Source organism: Tiliqua scincoides, chromosome 1 (genome assembly GCF_035046505.1).
Source record: "Tiliqua scincoides isolate rTilSci1 chromosome 1, rTilSci1.hap2, whole genome shotgun sequence".
In the NCBI taxonomy this organism is placed as follows: Eukaryota; Metazoa; Chordata; class Lepidosauria; order Squamata; family Scincidae; genus Tiliqua; species Tiliqua scincoides.
Window position 1 is genome coordinate 104,000,324 of NC_089821.1, and position 21,011 is coordinate 104,021,334.

At 42.5% G+C, this 21,011-nt stretch overlaps 1 protein-coding gene across 1 annotated transcript in view; it reads right to left on the reverse strand.

The window, feature by feature from the left end:
• The window catches only part of STK39 (serine/threonine kinase 39), a 135,537-nt gene that overhangs the window by 40,387 nt on the left and 74,139 nt on the right, over window positions 1-21,011 (reverse strand). The window contains exons 11-14 of the mRNA XM_066634709.1: window positions 4,159-4,278; window positions 4,030-4,062; window positions 2,086-2,148; window positions 1,105-1,172 (exon numbers count right to left, since the gene is read on the reverse strand). Coding sequence (XP_066490806.1) covers window positions 1,105-1,172; window positions 2,086-2,148; window positions 4,030-4,062; window positions 4,159-4,278 — 284 coding nt within the window. The remainder of the gene's footprint in view (window positions 1-1,104; window positions 1,173-2,085; window positions 2,149-4,029; window positions 4,063-4,158; window positions 4,279-21,011) is intronic.

Genomic DNA, 21,011 nt, shown 5'->3' on the forward strand with positions numbered 1-21,011 from the left:
GTGTGTAACATGCAAAGGAAGAGTCATACATATAGCAAGCTGCCCAACCTCCTCCTGAACTCTTGCATGTCCTTCAACAGGAGAAACATCCAACTCTTCAAAATGTGCACAGTAAACAAGAAGCTCTTGTGTTGACACCTGTTGAACAAGCTGAATTAAGGCAACTCATATGGGGCCATGCTGTATGAAAAACTAGCAGACAGATCTTTAGATATGTAAAGGAGCTGGGCAATGGCAATCATGAGAACTTTCAGATCTACAATAGCATGTTAGCACCAGAACAGAACTACAAGGAGATGAGTACTCCACTTTCTTACAGTAATCAATTAGGATATTGGTGTGGGATGTTACCCAACGCCTTGCAATGAAAGCCGGAATAAGAGGCAGATAACTTAGAAAAAGAAAACTTCTTCAAAGTGTATTTTAATTTAGCTAGCCATCAGAAGAGAAAAACTAGGTTAGGCCTACATGAAAAGCATGTTAAGCTTGTTTGGGGAAAATTAATTGGGCCTCTGAAAATCCTGATATTAAGAAGCAATTAATAAGGTATAAACTCATTTTATTAAAATGGAAATCAACTTTTGTCTGCTGCCAAAGAGCTATGAAGTCTGACACCATAGTTGTAGCATTTCCTAAAAGGCTGAGTGTTCTTTGAAAAACTATCAGTCATTTTTTTCCCCTCAGCTGCTGATCAAACCTGCCCTGTAAAAATGTTCTGAACAGGCAAGTTGTAATACAGCCACGGTTTATTTCCGTCAGAGGTTGACTGCTGAAGCGTGAAAGAAACTCATTAAAAATCTCTCACTGTGATCCTGCAATGGAATGAAAAAAGAGGGAAAAAAGAAAATACTTAATGAAGGGTACTCTTAGCCTCAAGCTACTTTTATATTCCGTATTTCTGCCCTCCCCCCTTTCTATTTCAGTGAGCAATTAGAAGAGAGCAATTAGTTACAGGAACACCATTCATATTGGTCATACTGGGAGACTGACTTATGATAACACTTTTTTTCTGCTAATATTATGAAAGTTTAATGAGAGAAGAAAGGATAACACAGCTGAGAGAGAGAGAGAGAGAGAGAGAGAGAGAGAGGTGAAGCTTCTTACCTTAGTCTTAAAACAAGATTCACAGCACATGGACCTTCACTATATTCATTTCTAACAACAGGTTGCGTCTATTTAAAAAGAAAGAGCAATACATATTTCTAAGAGCTGCAACATATAATTGCTGAAGGAGTTACATTTTATAGGCTGATGTTGAATATGTATTTCAGTTTGTATCCTGTGTGACTGAAGTATCTGCCAATCTGACAAAAGAACATGTTAAAACAAAGTAGTATAAATTAAGACTCCAGAGGGTGCAGCCACTTCAAATCTTGTTCCAAGATAAGCCTGATAAATGCAGACTTAAATGTTTAAGGGCTATAAACCCACTCACTGTTTAATGGTAAATAGGCAGTCCATTGGTCTGCCTGGTTACATACATTGTTTTTCCATTTCACAGAAGATAAGGTTAAGAGCTGAAAAACCACCACAGCTAGCAGTGATGATAAAAATGGGGAGGGATGGACAACTAAGGGCAGATGTAAAAGTTTCTACTTTTGCTATATTACCCATTTTTCTCAAGGTTGGTTGACAAAACTAATTTTGCATGGTTAATATGTGATCAGATTATCTGGCATATTTGTTGACATAAGTGTGGTGGCTCACAGCACCTTTTCTGCATGCAGAAAGTCCCAGGTTTAATTCCTGGCATCCCCAGAAAGGGCTTGGAAAGGCCCCTCTCTGAAAGCCTGGAGAGCCGCTGCTAACCTGTGCAGATTACTGAGCTAGATGGGCCAATAGTCTGATTCAGTAGAAGACAGTTTCATATGTCCTTATGGGATTTGATAGCACAAGGAATCTATAGATGGTACATCAGTGGCATGGTAAATGTGAGACAAGTTGCAAGCTGTGTTGGTGAGGAAGCTATCATGAATCTACTTCAGCAGCCTGGGTCTACTCAGACCATACACTCACCATGCCAATCTGATTGTAAATTGGCTCATAAATCCATCCACACGTAGGCAATTTTAATTGTGACAGTACCTGAGGACCTTTTATAGATAGATTCTGTATTTGATCGGGGATGTTGCTGGAATTCATGGAAATCTGTTTAAAAAATTTAAATCTTTTAGAAGAAAACAGTGCATTTTTATATACATGACTTCGAAGAAGATGGTTTTAAAGGTAAGACAATCAAAGCAGAAACATTAACCGTTTTGGTGCAAGTGAAGCCTTAAGTTTAACATTTCCAGTAATCAGCAATTTTTTTATTTAAAAGTTTTTTTACTCCCCCTTTCCTCTGCCAGGGAGGATGCCCATGGCAGCTTATTTACACTGAAAAATACATTAAAAATAAAAATCACAAAATATAAGTCATACCATTTGGAGGAGGGAAAAATACAGTGGCACCTCGCATAACGAATGCCTCGCGCACCGAAAAACTCGCAGATCGAAAGCGTTCTGACAGAATCAAACCGCCTAACTCCAGTAATCACCCTGGCCTCTGCCACCTGCACAAGTTGCAGCTTCAAAACCATCTTCAAGGGCAGCCCTGTGTGCAGCATGTTGCAGTAATCCAATCTTGAAGTCACAGCATGGACCACCACGGTCAGGTCCGATTGATTCAAGTATGGCCAAAGCTGGGCACTGCCGCCACTTGGTTCTCCAGCAAAAGCTGTGATTCCAGGTGCACTCCCAAACCGCACATTTGCTCCTGCAGGGTGAGTGGAACCCCATTCAGAGCACATAGATGACTCAGGGCCCAATCCTATCCAACTTTCCAGTGCTGGTGCAGCTGCAATGCAGCCCTAAAATAAGGGAACAAATAGTCCTTTACCTTGAGGAGGGCTTTGTGACTGCCTCCTTACCATAGGATGCAATGCATACCCCCTTGGCATCGCTGCACCAGCCTTGAAAAATTGGATAGGATTTGGCCCTCAGCACCTGCATCGAGGATTTCCTGACCAGGAAGACCTCTGTCTTTTCTGGATTCAGTTGCAACCTATCGGCCCTCATCTAGACCCCAAATGACTCCAGACAGCACTGTAGGACTTCCACAACCTCCCTGGAATGAGATGGTAAGGAGAGATAGAGCCGGGAGTCATCAGTATATTAGTGACACCCCACTCCAAATCCCCAGATGATCTCCCCCAATGGTTTCATGTCGATGTTAAAAAGCATGGAGGATAGAACCCCGTAGTACCCACACTGAAAAGGCTAGGGCAGTGAACAGGAGTCCCCCAACATCATCATCTGGGACCTGTCAGCCAAGAAGGAGCAGAACCACTGCAAAGCAGTACCCCCAATCCTTAGCTCGGCCAGCTGGCCCAGAAGGATACCATGGTCAATGGTATCGAAAGCTGCTGAAAGGTCCAGCAGAGCCACAGGAACTCACTCCCCCGTCTAGTCCTTAGTGAAGATCATCCAGCACTGTGACCAACACTGCCCCAAAGCCTGGCCTGAAGCCAGATTGGAAGAGGTCCAGATAATCCAGGATTGCCTAGAATCAAGATGCCAACACCTGCTCAACCACCTCACTCAAGAAAGGAAGATTACATACTGGACATTAGTTATTTAGATTGGTGGAATCAAGGGATGGTTTTTTTCAGGAGCAGGCACACAATTGCAATCTTAAGGATGCTAAGCATCATTTCCTCCTGCAAAGATGAATTTACATGGGTACCCAATTGACCAGCCCAGCCCTGGGCAGATCAAATGGACCTTCCCTCCCAGAAGAGGCCAGCTTGTGTTTAACCCACAGCACACCTTAGACATTTATGATTAGCAAAATCCTCCATTTCAGAAAGGCATTTTGGTATTGTTCTTTGATTCTGACTGAAGTCTACACCTTGCCCATACTTTACTTACTTCTTACTAATTAAGATAAAATTAACATACATAGATAACTTCTAGCAGGATCAGACATGAAGTTAGATCCATGAACACCCACCAACCGTACATACAAGATAAGTAAACACAACTATTTACCTCTGTATTCTCCTCTTCCTTCACTCTTCGTGACTAGAAGACAAAAATCCACAGTTACTATTTGCATGCCAAAAGGTCAAAATAAAGAATGTTTACATAAAGTATAACAGGTATGTTTTCAACAGTCACCTTTTCTTGGAAAAAAGCTTTTCCCTCTTCACTCTTTTCATCCATTTCATCATCACTCCATTCCCAATCCCCATCTTCTGTCTTGTGGAGGTGGCCACTGGAACCCGGTACTCTTCTAACCTAATGAAGGAACAAAAACTGTTTATTACCCTTACCTTCTGAAGCCTTGTTTTGTTTTAGTCTGTGCCAAAGCACTGCAGAAAGTCAGATTGATAAATATACCCCCACAATTCTTAGCCTGAAAGGCTCTCAACAGCTTACGAGATTATTTGTCTGGGAGACTAAAATCTTACTACAATAGTGCCATTTCATAAGACCTGTTACCATCCTACTACCAGACTTTTAAGATGTACCATGTGCCTCTACTAAGTGCATAAAAATGGAAGAACTGCCAATCTATGCATGTTTTCACTAGGACAGTAAATATAATGGTTGGTAAGAAACACTTACAGGGCGGGTAGCTACAATCACCTTCAAAATGAGCCAGCACTGAGAGAATTCCAAACCCAATGAGCGGCTGGTTCTTTGAAAAAATGATTTAAATACATATGATCAGCATACTGCTGAGTGCTTCTGTTCTGTGCCAGAAAACTCCTGCTGCATTTGTATAGCTGCTCACTTCTATTTGAGGCTCAATGATTGCCACAAAGACTCAGATCAAAGCTAGACTTGTGATGAAACTGTCTGCTCATACTCGTTAACTGTCTGCTCATAAGATGAACAACTATTGCAGCTTCCCCTGCCACAGTCCAAACTATGATGGAAGGGGGAAGGATAACTCCCCATGCTACAATTCTAATCAGGATCATCCTTCCCCCTCCCCAAGTTCCTGTTTCTAAATGGAAAACAAACACAGTAGCAGGCGATCAGGTGATTAGTAGTTTAGGTCTTAGCCTCTGTTGCCTTCTGCCCCACACTGCATAACACTGGCAAAATAAGTGAAGCACCAAGGAAGTTTAGCAGATCATTAGCAGTTTTTCTCTAAAGGAAGAGCTGTCTGGAGAAGAAACAAACAGACAGGCTTTTCTGAAGGCAGCTTATTCCTGGGATCATCTTTTTAAAGTTCATATATTTCTGGGTAGGCAGGCTAATTAGAGGGGGCAAAGAGAGAAACACGCCCATTCTATGGATTTGCAAACCTGAAATACTTTGCTTTCCAAACTGGCAGGCAACTGCGAAGTCTCAGGCCACATTCCTATCCACAATTACCTAGGAGTAAGTCCCATTGATCTCAGTGGGGCTTACTTCTGAGTAGACATGCTTAGGTTTGCCCTGTCACACTCATCACTTTACGTTCTCATTGACCTGATAGTGGTTGGCAAGGTCGCACGTTCTTTGAATCAGGGTATAAATGGATGGACAAGCTATTCATATTTACTTGCACTGAGTAGTTTATATCCTTCCTTTATGTATCAAATATATTTGAGGTATCTATTTCAGCACATCACACAGCAACAATACAAGATGTTAAAAGTCAGTTTAAAAGCATACTAAGAACAGATCTTTAGAAATGTCTACAATGATAAAGCCATTGAGGATGCAGCTTGTGAAATGGGCACTCTGTTCAATGTCTATAGAAGTGGTTCTCACAACTTTTAGACCAGGACCCACTTTTCAGAATGACAATCTGTCCAGGACCCACCGGAAGTGATGTCATCAACCTGGAAGTGATGTCGTGGCCACAAGTGACATCATCAAGCAGGAAGTGACATCACTGTTTTCACCTAGTAGTTCATAAACTGCAAACGACAAGAGAAAATAGTCCAGCTCAGAAGCTTCTTTCAATTCTCACTGCATCCCCCCATTGCTACCAAGCATCCCATCTGTTCACTGAATTAAAGGGAGAGTATCTAATGGTGTTTTATTCGCTTTTATTGGGTTATTTCTCAGCCATTTTCCAATAGGAAAGTATAAGGAGAAAAAACCTATTTAAACCTTGACACATATTTAAACCTATTTAACCCCCCTCCCCCCACTTCAGGGATCTGCTGAGGTTTAAGTGCCTGGAGGGGGTGGGAAGGGCAGGGCTTGGGCTGGATGCAAGTGGGGAGAGAGGGGGGCTGGATCACAGGGCAGAGCTTGAGCTGGAAGGAGGTGGTGAAAGAGAAAGCAAAACAAACAAACATGCCCCCCATTTGCAGGTAGAGGCCACAGCCCACCTCAAGATCCAGCAACGCTCCCTGAGACACTCAGCAGCCACACCCACTCCTGTGCACCTGTGCAAGCCGCTCTCTTGCTCCTGGGAGGAGCTTTGAGTACACACAGGCAAGCTGGGGCAAAGGCAGTTCAAAGGCACTTCAAAGATGGCTGCTTGCCCTGTTTGCTAGCCTCCAAGATGGCCACACACACACACAGAGCATGCATAGGCAAACGCAGTTCCAGCTTCCAAGATGGTGCCGGCTGCCTAATTTTCCGGTTTCCAAGATGGTGGCCCGCATGTTTGCGCGACCCACCTGACCTCAGGTTGCAACCCACGAAGTGGGTCGCAACCCACAGTTTGAGAAACCCTGGTCTATTGCCTCTACCTACAGAAGTAGGTGCCCACTGCTTCTGAACTATCTACACCACTTGTAGGGTAATCCGAAGTAGTGTTGGTCAAATGCATACTGTAAAGCCCTAGGAATACATTCAGCCAAAAGAGTCAAAAGTAAAATGTCAGTACAAATCTAATAGGTTCTGGAGGACAGGATAAGCAGCTGTTCTAACCATTTTTATCCCCAGATTATTATTTTTCAAGGAGATAAGTTAGTCATAGTCTCAGACTTCTTGAAGATAAATGTTATTGAGTTGGACATGGGACAGAAAGACCAAGAAGTTGATCCTACAAAGCAGAATTTTAAGAAGCACTGTGTTCTTGAAATGAGTGGTCTCTGCCATGGCTGGCTTGGAGCCAAGTTCAAATGAGCCCCAGTTCCAGATAACCCTTTCTGTTGGATGCAGACCCAGCATCAGACCCTCTTCAGATCCAGCAAAAGACCCAGCAATCACCACCTGAGTACTTCTATGCACACCTGTCAGCTCACTAACCACCTCTGTGTTCTTTGGAGATTTAAAGAGATCTGATCCTCCAAAGAAATCTTAGTTTGTGTATCATATGGGGTATGCAGGGTTAAGCCAGTGGTTCTCAAACTGGGATGTCATGACACCCCACCCAGCGAGCCCTGGCCTCTGCCCTCTTAAGGGTGGGAAGCAGGGAAAGCAGCAACATGATTCGCTGGATTGCACCGCTTTGGAGGGGCACAGGGGCTTGCTGCCACTTACCAGAGCCTGCAGCAGCCTCCCAGGGGTGCAAGGAGTCCCCTTGCCAGATTCCACAGGGCTCCTCACGCTGCAGAGTCAGTATAAAGCCACTTCTGGTTTCGTGAACGCAAAACACAAACTCGCAATTGCGATTTTGAGGGTCTCTGCAGCTTGGGAAGCCCTGTGGAGGCTGGCGTGGCAGTTCCCCGCACGCCTGGGAGGCTGCTGCAGGCTCTGGTAAGTGGCAGCAAGTTGTTGCGCCCCTCCAAAGCAGCGTGATCCAACAGATCACCTTCTCCCCACTCCTGCACACACTTACTGCGGCTCATCTCTCCCTGAGAGTTTGAGAACCACTGGGTTAAGCAAACTCAGCACCCTGAACCTCCTCAGACCCACCCGTTGCCTGAAGTGTCCATTAGCTCCATGGATATGTAAAAAACTTGAAATGTAAATGAACTCTAATTGTAAATAACATCTAAACACTCTTCAAGTGCAGGCACCCTTTTCAGCACAAAGGATGACACCACCAGAGTGTGAGGCCATTAAACATGAGGTCATTTAATTTTTCTCCTTTTCCTCCCCCCTCCCCAAAGACTTCAGATTGAAGCATTTTCAACTGTCCTTGTGATTTCACAGGTATCTACTGGGCTAAATAAAGTTCTGTTTGCCTCCCAGTTTTCACATAAAGTATTTGTATCTTGAATTGAACACATTTGTTATAAAAAGGGAAAATGAAAGCAAGAAAAACAAGCCGCTCAAGAGAGCGATAAGACCGAGTCAATAGAGATTTGACCTTTCCAGTCAAATTTGTATCTTTATAAATAGCTGCACATGACAAGCCCCATTTAAATGGATTCATTCATGTTAACAAGAAGGCTTCAAAGAAACACACTGCCGACTGGGCAAACACATGGAGACCACACAGGCTAACATATACAGGACATATGAAAAATGAGTGAAGAAGCACTCTTTTGAAGCCACAACATCGTTTCAGAATCATATTAAAATCTCCCATGGTTTATGACTTAGCCCGCTTGAATCAAAACAGCACCAGGATGTGCTTGGCACTTCTAGACAAGGATTCAAACATTTATGAGGCGACTGAACATTGCTCAAGGATCAGCAGATATACCAAGGTCTAAATTTTATTTAAAAACTTGTTCAGATTACCAAAGAAAGTATACTCAGAAACTTAGGGTAGTGGTAGTCATCATCATGACACACATAATGATACAAAGCCATCATCTTCAAAAATGATACTTTTTCAGATTTACAAACTAGAACTAAAACAAGTATACAATATAAATATCCATCTAGTTTTCAAAGGACATATTCTTTTCACACTAAACCCCTATGCTATCTGCATGCCCCAAGATTCATTCCTCTGGTGTGTCACTTCTCCTCCTTCTCCCAATTAATATTAAAGGCATAAAATCTTAATATTTTACTTTTTGAATTTAACTACTCTTTTCCTTCTCTGTCTGGGAAGATTCAATCTCTTCCAAATTGAACTTGCAGGCAAGACCAGAGAAAGGACTGTAGATCACCAAGATAAAAGATGCTTAGGAAGTGGAATGTGCAAGATGAACATGAATACAATGGGACAACAGCTGCCTTGCGTGCCCTCCAGGTAGGTGGGTACAAATTGAATAAATAGATAATAAATAAATGTCATGGGGTTGGGGAATGACAGGGAAGATCATGTGTTCCTGAAATACTGTACAACAACTGTGCAGAGTATTATATGTTGCAATAAATATCTAGCCTTGTATGTTTGACGCTAGATACCTGCCAGGGATCCCCAACATTGGGTCAAACCCAACCACGCAACAAGACCCTGACTTGGCATTGCCTGCTCAAAGTCGAGACCCCAGCCTTCCTTTGCCAATCCGAAGGTGCTTGACAGCAATTGACAACCATGTTGCCATGGTAATGCAAACATCATCCAGGAGGGAACCTGCATGCGAAGATTGCAGTGGCAGGTTTGAAAAACCAGTTGCCAAATGCAGTGGTGTTAGGGAGATAGCTGGCAAAGGTATTGATAGACTTGCTTCAGTGGGTAAAGTTCCATGAGAGCCACTAAGGAGAAGAGGAACAAACAAGGTTGTACAGCATCCTTCCCCTTTTCTCTCTCTGACTGGACCGAGATGTCTTCTATGGGAAACAAATGCAGTGGGGAGAGGGGCTTTCTGTTCTCTGACTGCCCCCCGCCAAACATCCAGTCTCCTGAGTGAGCAAGCATTACAATTCCAAAACAGAATTCCAAGGTAAACAAAGGGTGAGCCAGTGTAGCACAGTAGCTATAGTACAGGACAGTGTCAAGGGTTCAAATGCCTATTCAGTCATGAAGCTCACCAGGTAGCCTTGAGCCAACTCACTCTCCCCTAGCCCAACTACTTCACAAGGTTGTTATAAAGATTAGGAGAGATGACATGTGCCACTAGGAGCTCCTTACAGGAGAGACAGAAGTGTCTAAATAAGGGGTCACTGACAAAGGGGAGAAAGGGGGGGGGAAGTAAACAATGTGGAGAGTTGAGATGACCAATCTTCCTGGAGACCAAAGATGAGAAATAGTGTGCCATCTCCCATCCAGGGATAGTTCAGGATGGATTAAGGAATCTACAGATCTCCACTGCTTTGGACAACACTAAGAAAATCTAGTCAGGGGAAAACAGCAGGCTTTAGCAGGTTTCCCTCATACCACCAATACCTCTTTTTTCCTCCAAGCACTGCTACAAAACAACATTCAGTGGTCATTACACAACTACCATGTGTTTGCCACACCTCTCAGTCTCCCAAAAAGCTGTTTGTCTCACCCTGCAGTGATTTCAGACACCATACTGCTTCAAAGGGCACCAGTGGCTGTTGAGGAAGGCGAGAAGCTGACAATTCCATTAGATAATTCCAGACTCTCAGATTGTTGAGATTGCTAAGGTCTCCACAAAGTCCAACTGTACACCTTAGGACCACTTAGAAAACTTGTTACCCTTTCCATATATCGTATTTTAGGTACTTCTGGTATTGGAAAATGTACATGTTGCTTAATTCCATGCAGCATAATTAGCCCAACTTTGGCAGAGGGGGAGAAAAAGAGTTTCTAATTTTGGTCCTATTCTGTTCCAACAAAGGCTGCTTCCAACATGAAAGCCAAACTTATTTGCAACGTGAACAAAACAATGAGAACCTTCAATCTTTCCACAAGGACAAATTAACACCTCTTAGAGGATACAATTCCCATGAATCAGAAAGCCTGTACAGGTGATAAAAACCAACTCTGAATGGCTGGCATTTAAAACTGTATCTAGCGCTAAAGCAGTTCAGCACATTGTAATCTGCAAACAGAAAGCTGTTTGTGGAAAAAGGGGGAGGAAAAAAGAAAACTAACAAGCTATTGCCAACACTGCCACAGCTGTGAAAGACAATATGAATGTCAGCTGGAACAGAGAATGCAGGACAAATTAGAGGGTGGAAGACATGAACACGCACACACACCACCACGACAGAAAACGGCAAAAAGCAAGTTACCCATACAACACACAGGCCTCTGAACAGGGCTGGCCATTTTTTGTGGCTTCCGCCTCCCAGCTGGTATACAAGCCATTTGTGCCAGAAGGTACCAGAACATTTCTAAACCAAAAGGTCATTTTTGAAGACCTGGTACTGGATGACTCCTGCTAATATGAAGAGAAGACAATTCCAGGCAGCAGGAATACCACAGGTGGTCTTACCTTTAGCATTAGGCAGCCTGTCAGAAACTAACCCAGAAATGCAAGACAACAATGCAGCAAGCTATCAGGAACCAATGAGACAAGACATGCATAAAAACATGGTTCTGGCTTGTCATCTTGAAGAGAAATACAACAGGGACGCTCACTGCAGCAAAGCTTGTTATAAGGGTTTCAGGTTCAAATTTGTTCACATTGAAACATCAAGAAAAACCCTTAGGTTTAAGATGACATTGAAGGTGCTTTCAATTTTCACTCATTCTCCCCAAAACTGTAGAAAATGAAATTTTTAGTGTGGTCGCCTTAATTTTCCTGCTACCTAAGACTTTGCACGTTCTGTTGGCTTTACTAATTTACCCCATGCACCCACACTTGACTCATCTTTCAGTTCAACACTGGACTGGGGAAAGATGCATCCAGGCAAAGATTTATTTATTTATTACAATATTTATATACTGCCTTTCTCCATAGACTCAAGGTGGTTTATATAAGCAGGCTGAACATATATCCATTTTTCAATGAGGTTTTCACAGGTATCATTCCATGTGAGAAACTCATAGAACCCTCCATTTCCAGATGTTTCCCTTCATAGTACAGTTGTCATCATGGCTTCTGGTTCTGGCACTTTCCAAACTCTCACAGGCAGCTGCAAACCAAGCTTCAGACCCTTTTCAAGGATATTATCAATTTTGTGTTTTTTTTGCCAGTTGTCTTCTCCACACTTCATTCCTCTGCACAGACAGTGGAATCCATCTCCCATCCAAGGAACTGATCTTGCTTAACTTTTCTGGGCAAGGCAATAGCTCAATCTCCAGTCCATCCCTCCCACCTGAACCAAGGATGAAGCTTTGCCAGCCACTAGCTAGAGATGCACCTGATCAATATGAATACCTGATGCTTCTTTAGAAGGGATAGTGATTTGCAAAATGCCATGTGCTATAGTAAAATAGCCAGGTATATCCAGTATTCTCAACTGGCACATTGTTGCCAGCATGGCTGAACACACCAGTAAAACCACTCAAATGCAAAATAGACAAATTCTAGACTACAAACTCAGAGTCCAGTCCATCAAGGAATGACATATTGCCTCTTACCAAGTACCTGCTTAGGTCCCCTTCAGCACATGTGTTCCAGCATGAGTTTCTACAAAGAATTCAGGCACATTCTCAGAGACAAAATCCACTGATCTTTCCAGAGAAAGGACAGCAAGTTACAAAAGGATGTTTTGGGTTATATTCCTCATGCGGTTGATTCTCCAAGCCAAATGTTTTATGGGCATGGCAAATTGACCTGATTTTATAGTGTGCCGAATGTTCAGGGTTTATAATGGTAGAGTGCTGTTTTTTCACCCTGCCTAAAGTATACAAGCAAAATAATCAGGCACTCCAAGTTCAGTAAAGCAATATTCCATATGTCTACATAATACAAAACTGATAGGAGTCCATGCCACATTTTCGGTAGAAGCCCTTGGCATAGACATTTCTTCAGTGTTTGGAGTTTATTTATTTATAGGCGTGCGCCGCTTCACCATTCACTTAACAATGGACCACATATATGACGGTGGTCAAAGCACAATAAAGATGCTCTTAATGAGGCAATCCCATCTCCCATAGCCTGCAGCAGAGTGTCTGTTTACACAACAGAGAGGCTCTTAATGCAAAGAAGAGGCAATCTATCTCCAGTAGCCTACGTAGCCAGCTAGTGTCTGGCAGGGAGTGTCTGTTTACACAAAGGTACTAGATTGGACTGAATGCTTACTTAATGACCAAATCACATAACGGGGATAGGAGAACGTAATCCCTGTCATTAAGTAATACACACCTATACTTACTTATTTTTAATGCTGATCTCCAGTATCTGGCTAAATAAGTACAAGGGTATCCCCATATCCGTGGGAGTTCTGATCCAGAATGCCCCCTCCCCACGGTTACCTGAAACTGTGGATATAGGCAAATGCCTGCTTCCCCCACCCACCAGAGGGTCCTCTGAGCCCAAGAGAGGCTGCGGACATCCATCAGCAGCCTCTGTCAGGCTCAGATTGAGCTCGGAAGGTAAAACAACAAAACTTCTGGTTTCAAGGAGAAACTAGAAGTGATTTTTTAATGTCTTATAAGGCATTAGGAGGCCCAGGCCTCTTTTGGGCTCAGAACACCTGTGCAGGGGCCCCATGGACCTGATACATGCATAACTGAATCTGCAGATACAGAGGTCAACCAATACTCAGATTTTCCTATCTCCATTAAAGAGTATAAAACTGTGAATTCTAAAATAGCAGCTCAAGAGTATCAGGCAATATATTTCTTTTTAAATGTGCATGACTAGGAATACTGCAATTTGATGGATAATCTCTAATTTAAAAAAAACCAATTGAGATTATACAACATGGTTCATTTCAATTTACACCCCCGCAATTTAATTCAGAATATACCCAAATTGGAGCCATTGTTGCACTACAAGCAACTCATCAAATATTCATTGTTCAGTTATAATTAAATACATTTAATTACCATAAAAGATGTTTATAAAAAATGAATAGCGTCCTTTTTAATTAAGTCAATTAGGAGGATTTATGGGAAGGAGGTAAAAGTACTTTAAAAAGCTATTTTCACTTTTACTGATTATGTCGATTACAGTCCAATCCTATCCTGGGCCGGCCCAGAGTACATAGTAGTGCTGGTGCCACCTCTGCTACATGTTATGGCCCAGCCAGGGACCAGGCAGCAGTGGAGAGGTACGTAAAAAAAAAACTTTACTTACCAACTCCACCACTGCCTTCTTCCCAATGGGCCTCCTTGGATCTGTGCCAGCTCCTCGGCTGGTGCAAACCCGTGGGTCAAAAGGGGTGTGTTGAGCCTGGGCCAGGGACAGAGGATATCCAGCCCTAGCCCACCCATGTGCTCCTGGCAAGTCCAGATCCCCAACTTAATCTTCCCCTGTAACACTCCCTCCATCAGTTACGCGCTCCAGCAGGGGCTCTGGAAGTCATTGGCATGTGCCCGCAGCCACTAACTGATTATGCTGGCAGCCTTGGCCTATGGGTCACTCTAGGACTTGCGCTGATGCAATGCAAATTCTGTCAGCACAAGGCCTGGACAGAATTGGGTTATAGGTTGCTTGCAAACAGCAGTTTTTTAAAAAAAAAAGGGGGGGGGAGGTGCTAGAGAAGGAGAGTAATAGCTGAACAAATACAAATTGCTATTTCACAGTCTTGATTTGGCAATCCTTATTGTGAAATTGAATTTAATAATCTGAACACGCTAATTTGGTTTTCAATTTGGGAATGAAAAAATGCCACCTAACAGCCCAATTCCATCCCTCATCATCTTCCATCATGCAGCCACACTGACGGGAGTGCATGCTGCATTAAATGGTGGATGGGTGATCAGAGTGTCTGACAAAGGTATCAAAAATTATTTATCTACCTCACAGTAGCCACCTAAATCACTAATGGGTGTCCTCTGACATGTGTTAACTATTATGTGCAGGCATAAGTCCAAGAAGAATTAAGGGATGTATCACGCTGGGAAAGTGAGGATAGGGTCCTGGCTCATGCTATTGCTGCTGAGATCCACCACCTCCAATCCCCCAAACCATGCCCACCTTCTCCCTTCTCCACCTGTTCTGGGGCAAACTGGGCCCATCAGTGGCAGGCACAATGAGTTGCCAGCTGATTGCACAGGTGGCTTCGACAGATGCAGCAGCAGCACACTACTTACAGCACTGCTGCAGCCTCTACAACAGCTGTCACAAGATCTGCTGTCACAACAGCCTCATAGCATTAAGCGAAATCCCATGGGCCAAAAATTAAAGAGGAAAGAAGTATTCTTCGTTACATTCACTTTCAACCTGTTAAGTTATTACATCTCCAGTTAAGAAATGGAGAATTCAAGGAACCTGAGTAAGTTTGAGTATGAGGTGTGACTTGAACCTAGTTCTCCGGGAGCAAGAATTCAATTCTAATATAATATTCATTAAATAGTACCCTCTCTGAACTGCCAAAATTAATAAGTCATTACCCCAAGGACTATTACAATATTTCTGTTCCACTTTTCCATCTGCTATGAATCTTAAGAAGGCAGCCAACAATCATAGAACATAAGAATATAAGAATGGCCCCACTGGATCATGCCATAGGCCCATCTAGTCCAGCTTCCTATATCTCACAGCGGCCCACCAAATGCCCCAGGGAGCACACCAGACAACAAGAGACCTGCATCCTGGTGCCCTCCCTTGCATCTGGCACTCTAATACATAGCCCATTTCTAAAATCAGAAGGTTGCACATACACATCATGGCTTGTAACCCATAATGGATTTTTTCTCCAGAAACTTGTCCAATCCCCTTTTAAAGGCATCCAGGCCAGATGCCATCACCATATCCTGTGGCAAGGAGTTCCACAGACTGACCACACGCCAAGTAAAGAAATATTTTCTTTCGTCTGTCCTAACTCTCCCAACACTCAATTTTAGTGGATGTCCCCTGGTTCTGGTGTTATGTGAGAGTGTAAAGAGCATCTCCCTATCCACTTTATCCTTTCCATGCATAATTTTGTATGTCTCAATCATGTTCCCACTTCAGGCGTCTCTTTTCTAGGCTGAAAAGGCCCAAATGCCATAACCTTTCCTCATAAGGAAGGTGCCCCAGCCCAGTAATGATCTTAGTCGCTCTCTTTTGCACCTTTTCCATTTCCACTATGTCCTTTTTGAGATATGGCGACCAGAACTGGACACAATACTCCAGGTGTGGCCTTACCATCGATTTGTACAACGGCATTATAATATTAGCTGCTCTCAATACCTTTTCTAATGATCCCAAGCATAGAATTGGCCTTCTTTACTGCCGCCACACATTGGGTCGACACTTTCATCAACCTATTCACCACTACCCCAAGATCTCTCTCCTGATCTGTCACAGACAGCTCAGAACCCATTAGCCTATATGTGAAGTTTTGATTTTTTGCCCCAATGTGCATGACCTTACACTTACTGACATTGAAACGCATCTGCCATTTTGTTGTCCATTCTGCCAGTTTGGAGAGATCCTTCTGGAGTTTCTCACAATCACGCCTGGTCTTCACCACTCCGAAAAGTTTGGTGTCGTCTGCAAACTTTGCCACCTCACTGCTCACCCCTGTCTCCAGGTCATTTATGAAGAGGTTGAAAAGCACCGGTCCCAGGACAGTTCCTTGGGGCACACCGCATTTCACCTCTCTCCATTGTGAAAATTGCCCATTGACACCCACTCTCTGTTCCCTTGTCTTCAACCAGGTCTCAATTCAGGTGAGGACCTGCCCTCTAATTCCCTGACTGTGGAGTTTTTTCAGTAGCCTTTGGTGAGGGACCGTGTCAAACGCCTTCTGAAAGTCCAGATATATAATGTCCTGCATCCACATGCCTGTCGACCTTTTCAAAGACCTTTTCAAAGATAGAAATACATAGAAATGTCTGTCATAGCAGAATAGCCAGCAAAACAGAAAAAAAATTTAATGAACCATAAATGCTGAGCTGGAAATTAAGTAATACTAGCTATAGAAAAAAGTAGTCTAGTCTAGAGATGCAAAGTTTCCAGAAAATGTTGAAGCAATGGGGGAAGGGAAACATATGCAATAGATTGACTTCCTACTATGTCTAAAAACTTGTTGACATCATAAGGCCGAACCTGAAGTTGTTCTGCAATTGGAAGGCATTTGGTTTGATTGGGGCTGGGAGGGGGGAATTTTGCCAGTTCCCTCTTTGGCTCCCTTTGCACCTGAAAAACTGCTACTTGGGGACCCTGCAGAACAGGACAGCATGTAGAAGTAGAAGGCTGTACGAAGTAGAGGGTTGCAGCAGGACTGAGAGAGAAACAAAGCTGTACCCTCCTCAAATGAACAGAAGTTTCTTGAGTACCACTTGGGAGACAACCCATAAAATTTTACATGCATGTATCTGTATGCAATACAAGACTAAATGCCTTCACATAAAACAATACCATCAAATACTGTCTATATACTCAGAGAGAATCAGGATGCAACATCAAGTACTCAAAATCTTAGGTTTTTTCAGGTGTAAAAAGGGAGGCGGTGAATACTGCAATAAACAAAATGAACTATTTTATCTGGACTGAGAAATAATCTTCTCAAAAAAAATGTCATCTTCATCCAGAGACAATTCAAAACACTGCAACATGAATTGACCAGAGACAGCCGTGGGAGGAGTGTGCATCCCACAAGTAACAATCCCTCTTTCAAACTGCTTCGACTCCCTCTAAAAAGTCAAGTGAGAATTTAATGACACTAAACTCTTCAGTCATGTATCAACCATCACCCCAGAAAATCTCTCTCAGTAACTGCAAATAAAAGTTAGCCACATGAAACCTGCATCTTGTTATTTAAACAACTAAGAACACTACCATCTGAAGCCACATAATTAGAATCCATTTCTTAAGAAACCACTTCCGATTCTGAACTTTCATATTTCTCGCCACAGGTTTCAGAGAACTTGAGGTCTGAAAAGATCAAAACCAGCTTCTCTACCTTTCATGCATTTTGTTTCTTTCTTGGTGTTCAGATGTGGTATGCTCATATTTCTGAACTCAAACAAAGCGGGGTTCAAAAATCTCTGCCAGAGAGCTACTCAATTAAGTGGAGACAATAACAGGCTAGCTATACAGACCAACAGCCCAATGCAGAATAAGGTGCGAAACATACAGGTGGTTGACCTCACACTCCTAGAATCCTGTCAACACTTTCAAGCTGAGAAGTCTTCATAAGGACAATCTCATAACCAATTGCCAGTACACCATAATCCAAGCAAACAAAAAGAGCATAGCCTGTCATGAGGTCACAAGAAAGCACCTATCAAGATGCTTTGTTCAAGGGGACAATGCCAATTCAACAACCAAAGATATACATTTAGCACACCTGCATTACATAAAGGAATTCACTTTAGACAGAGAAACTGGAAATGGAAGTCGTTCATGACTCAGGCCTCAGTGCAGCACTCCCCCTAGCTACAGGACAGGAAGCCTCACTTTACCAGCTTCTTCCTCTTGACTGTTTCCAAACCATTAGCTCAACCAAGTTTCATCAGTCAGCTGAAAACCTCCAAAAAGTGAGAAATGAATCATTATAGACAACAGTGCCCTGCTCAAGCTACAGGAGGTGCCTGACTGTGCAAGGAATATCCCCGTTTTGATATATTTAATCTTGGGCCATCTTTTGATCCCACTGAAGGCAAGACAAGACTATCAAGGCAATTTATAACACTTCAGCAAAACAGTTCTAAAAGAAACAGTTTAGAAACAATCACAAACAGAGAAATGAGCAAACACATGCAGACTGGGCAAAACAGAAAAGCAAGCAAACTAAGAAGGAAGCCCGGGGATAGTCAAGCAAAACAAGCTGGTTCTTACTGCTTAATTGAAGATAGGCAGGGTCAGCTGGGCCTTTTGAGAGAAGGAATTCCACAACTGGGAAGCTGCTGCTTTTCCACCTTAAATTCTCTGCAGCCCAATCCTAGCCATGTCTACTTAGAAGTTAAGTTCAATTATAGTCAATAAGGATTATTTCCAGGTAAATGTGCACAGGTCACAGGCTTAGTGCAAGATGCTGCAAGTTTCATTCATAACATGACAAATTTTTAAAATAACACAAACTGTGGGGTGAAATACCTCCAAAAAGGGGGCAGGCAGGAAGCACTGGTGTGTTTCTGGCAGCAATTCTGTGTTGGGAGCCAGACTCAAAGCTCAATAGCCTGGATATATCTGCAGTCAAAAGCTTAACGTGTTCATTCTCTTGAATGTTAGGTCTGACAAATAACTTACTCCAATATCAAGGTATGCAGAAGAATTTATCGTTCAACAGAGATTCTGTCCAAGACTCCTTTTCACTCACACCATTAGATAGAATAAAAATGACCTTAACTGTCTATCCATTTATCTTTCTGGCACTCTCTGTATGTGGGTATGTACATGCCTCACAGGGATTACTGTGCATGCATAATAAACCAGCCCACAAAATATTAATTTTAAATGGAGCCCACAAAGTCTGGGTGAAATCACTGAACCCGAAACAGAACATACGCAGAGAATCAGACTTTCCATCTATACAGTATCAGCAAGTTCTCAAAAACTGAAAAGAATGAACAACATACAGTGTACAAACATGAGTCTGAAATTATCCATTCTGACTGCTCCCTCTAGTGGTCAGCATTATTATATCCTAATAATTTCTCCTTCACCTAAAGTAGAGCACCACAACAAAACTCTTTAGAATTCCCTATTAATAGTATTTGCTCTAACTTACATCAGTAAAGATCAGTGCTGCGGTTTGAAAATTTAAAATATAGATGCTTAATATAGTCTCACAGCCCAAGTCACACTATTAAAACCTGTTTGATCTTTGAAGAACATTTCAGCAAGCTATTGAACATAAAAGCACTCTGCTATGAAACCAAGTATTGTGGTAATACTTAAATAATATTCCATTTAACTCTAGAGCAGTGGTTCCCAAACTTTTTAGCACCAGGACTCACTTTTTAAAAACAGTCTATCGAGACCCAGCCAGGTTTACCAGACTTTTTTAAAAAGGACATCTAGAAGCTCAGCTCCTTGCAGGGCAGTTAGCAGCTATCTTGCAAACTGTAGCAGTTGAGCTCATTGCAGGGTCATGAGTAGCTATAGTACCTGATTTTCCAAGAGCCTCAGAGATTAAGGCAATTACCTGATCTTTCCATCACCCTTTGGTAACACACCAAAAATCAGGTTGAGACCCACCAGCGGGTCCTGACCCTCAGTTTGAAAACTACTACTCTAGTAGAAGTTGAAGAGAGTTCTAGGCTCAGGTCAACTACGAATGACTAAATGCAACCATATGCATCAAGGGCAGGAGAAAAATTCTGCACTAAAGCAACCCGTGCACTTGGAAATCTCCTGCTTTCCTGACAGAACAAAAGCAAACCAACCAACCAGATTCCTCGCGCTTAGAGATGCCCTTCAAGCTACACAGCTGCGCTTATCAATGTGGTTTGTAATTAAAAAAGGATTTCTCAGCCTTTATTTTTTAGCCTATAATGAAAGCTTTGTTGCAATATTGCACAGCACTCATTTAAACAAATTAAATGTGCCTTTAAATTATCTATATGAATAGCCTTTATTGTGGCAGGCTCAACAGAATACAATAAACCAGAATTTGAACGGGGGAATTTAAAAAACTTCAAAGGAAAGGTTATTGGTACAAAATTAAGTTCCAGTGTAGAAAATGCAATCTTTTATTATTTATCCTTTATTCACTCCAAAGAGCACTAAAGTACACTGCTGCCCTCTGCTGTTTCAAGACCAAAACACAGGGGGAAAGGCATACTTTACTATTGCTTCTCTGTATGAAAAACAGTAAGTCACAGCCAAATCAAAATTGGTTTTTGTGATCTGAGATTAACTGAGTTCACTTCAGTCCAGTGTTTCTCAAACTGTGGGTCAGGACCCACTAGGTGGGTCACAAGCCAATTTCAGGTGGGTCCCCATTCATTTCAGTATTTTATATTAGACTTGATGCTACCATGGTATGTGACTGCATTTGGGAAAATGTTACAGACCTGTACTTTTAACAAGCTACTATGTATATTCTTTTAATAATTATAGTAAATGGGACTTGCTCCTGTGTAAGTGTGGGTAGGAATTAGCCTAGGATTGTTAAAAATTTTCCTGCTTGATGAGTCACTTCTGGTCATGACATCACTTCCGGTGGGTCCTGACAAGATTCTCATTCTAAAAAGTGAGTCCCGGTGCTAAATGTGTGAGAACCACTGCTTTAGTCCATTAAATTATCTATGCTAGCCAATACCCGTCACATACGCCTATGTTTACAAGTACTGGTGGAAAACACGTAAGGCTAGGCCCTCATTTTGAACA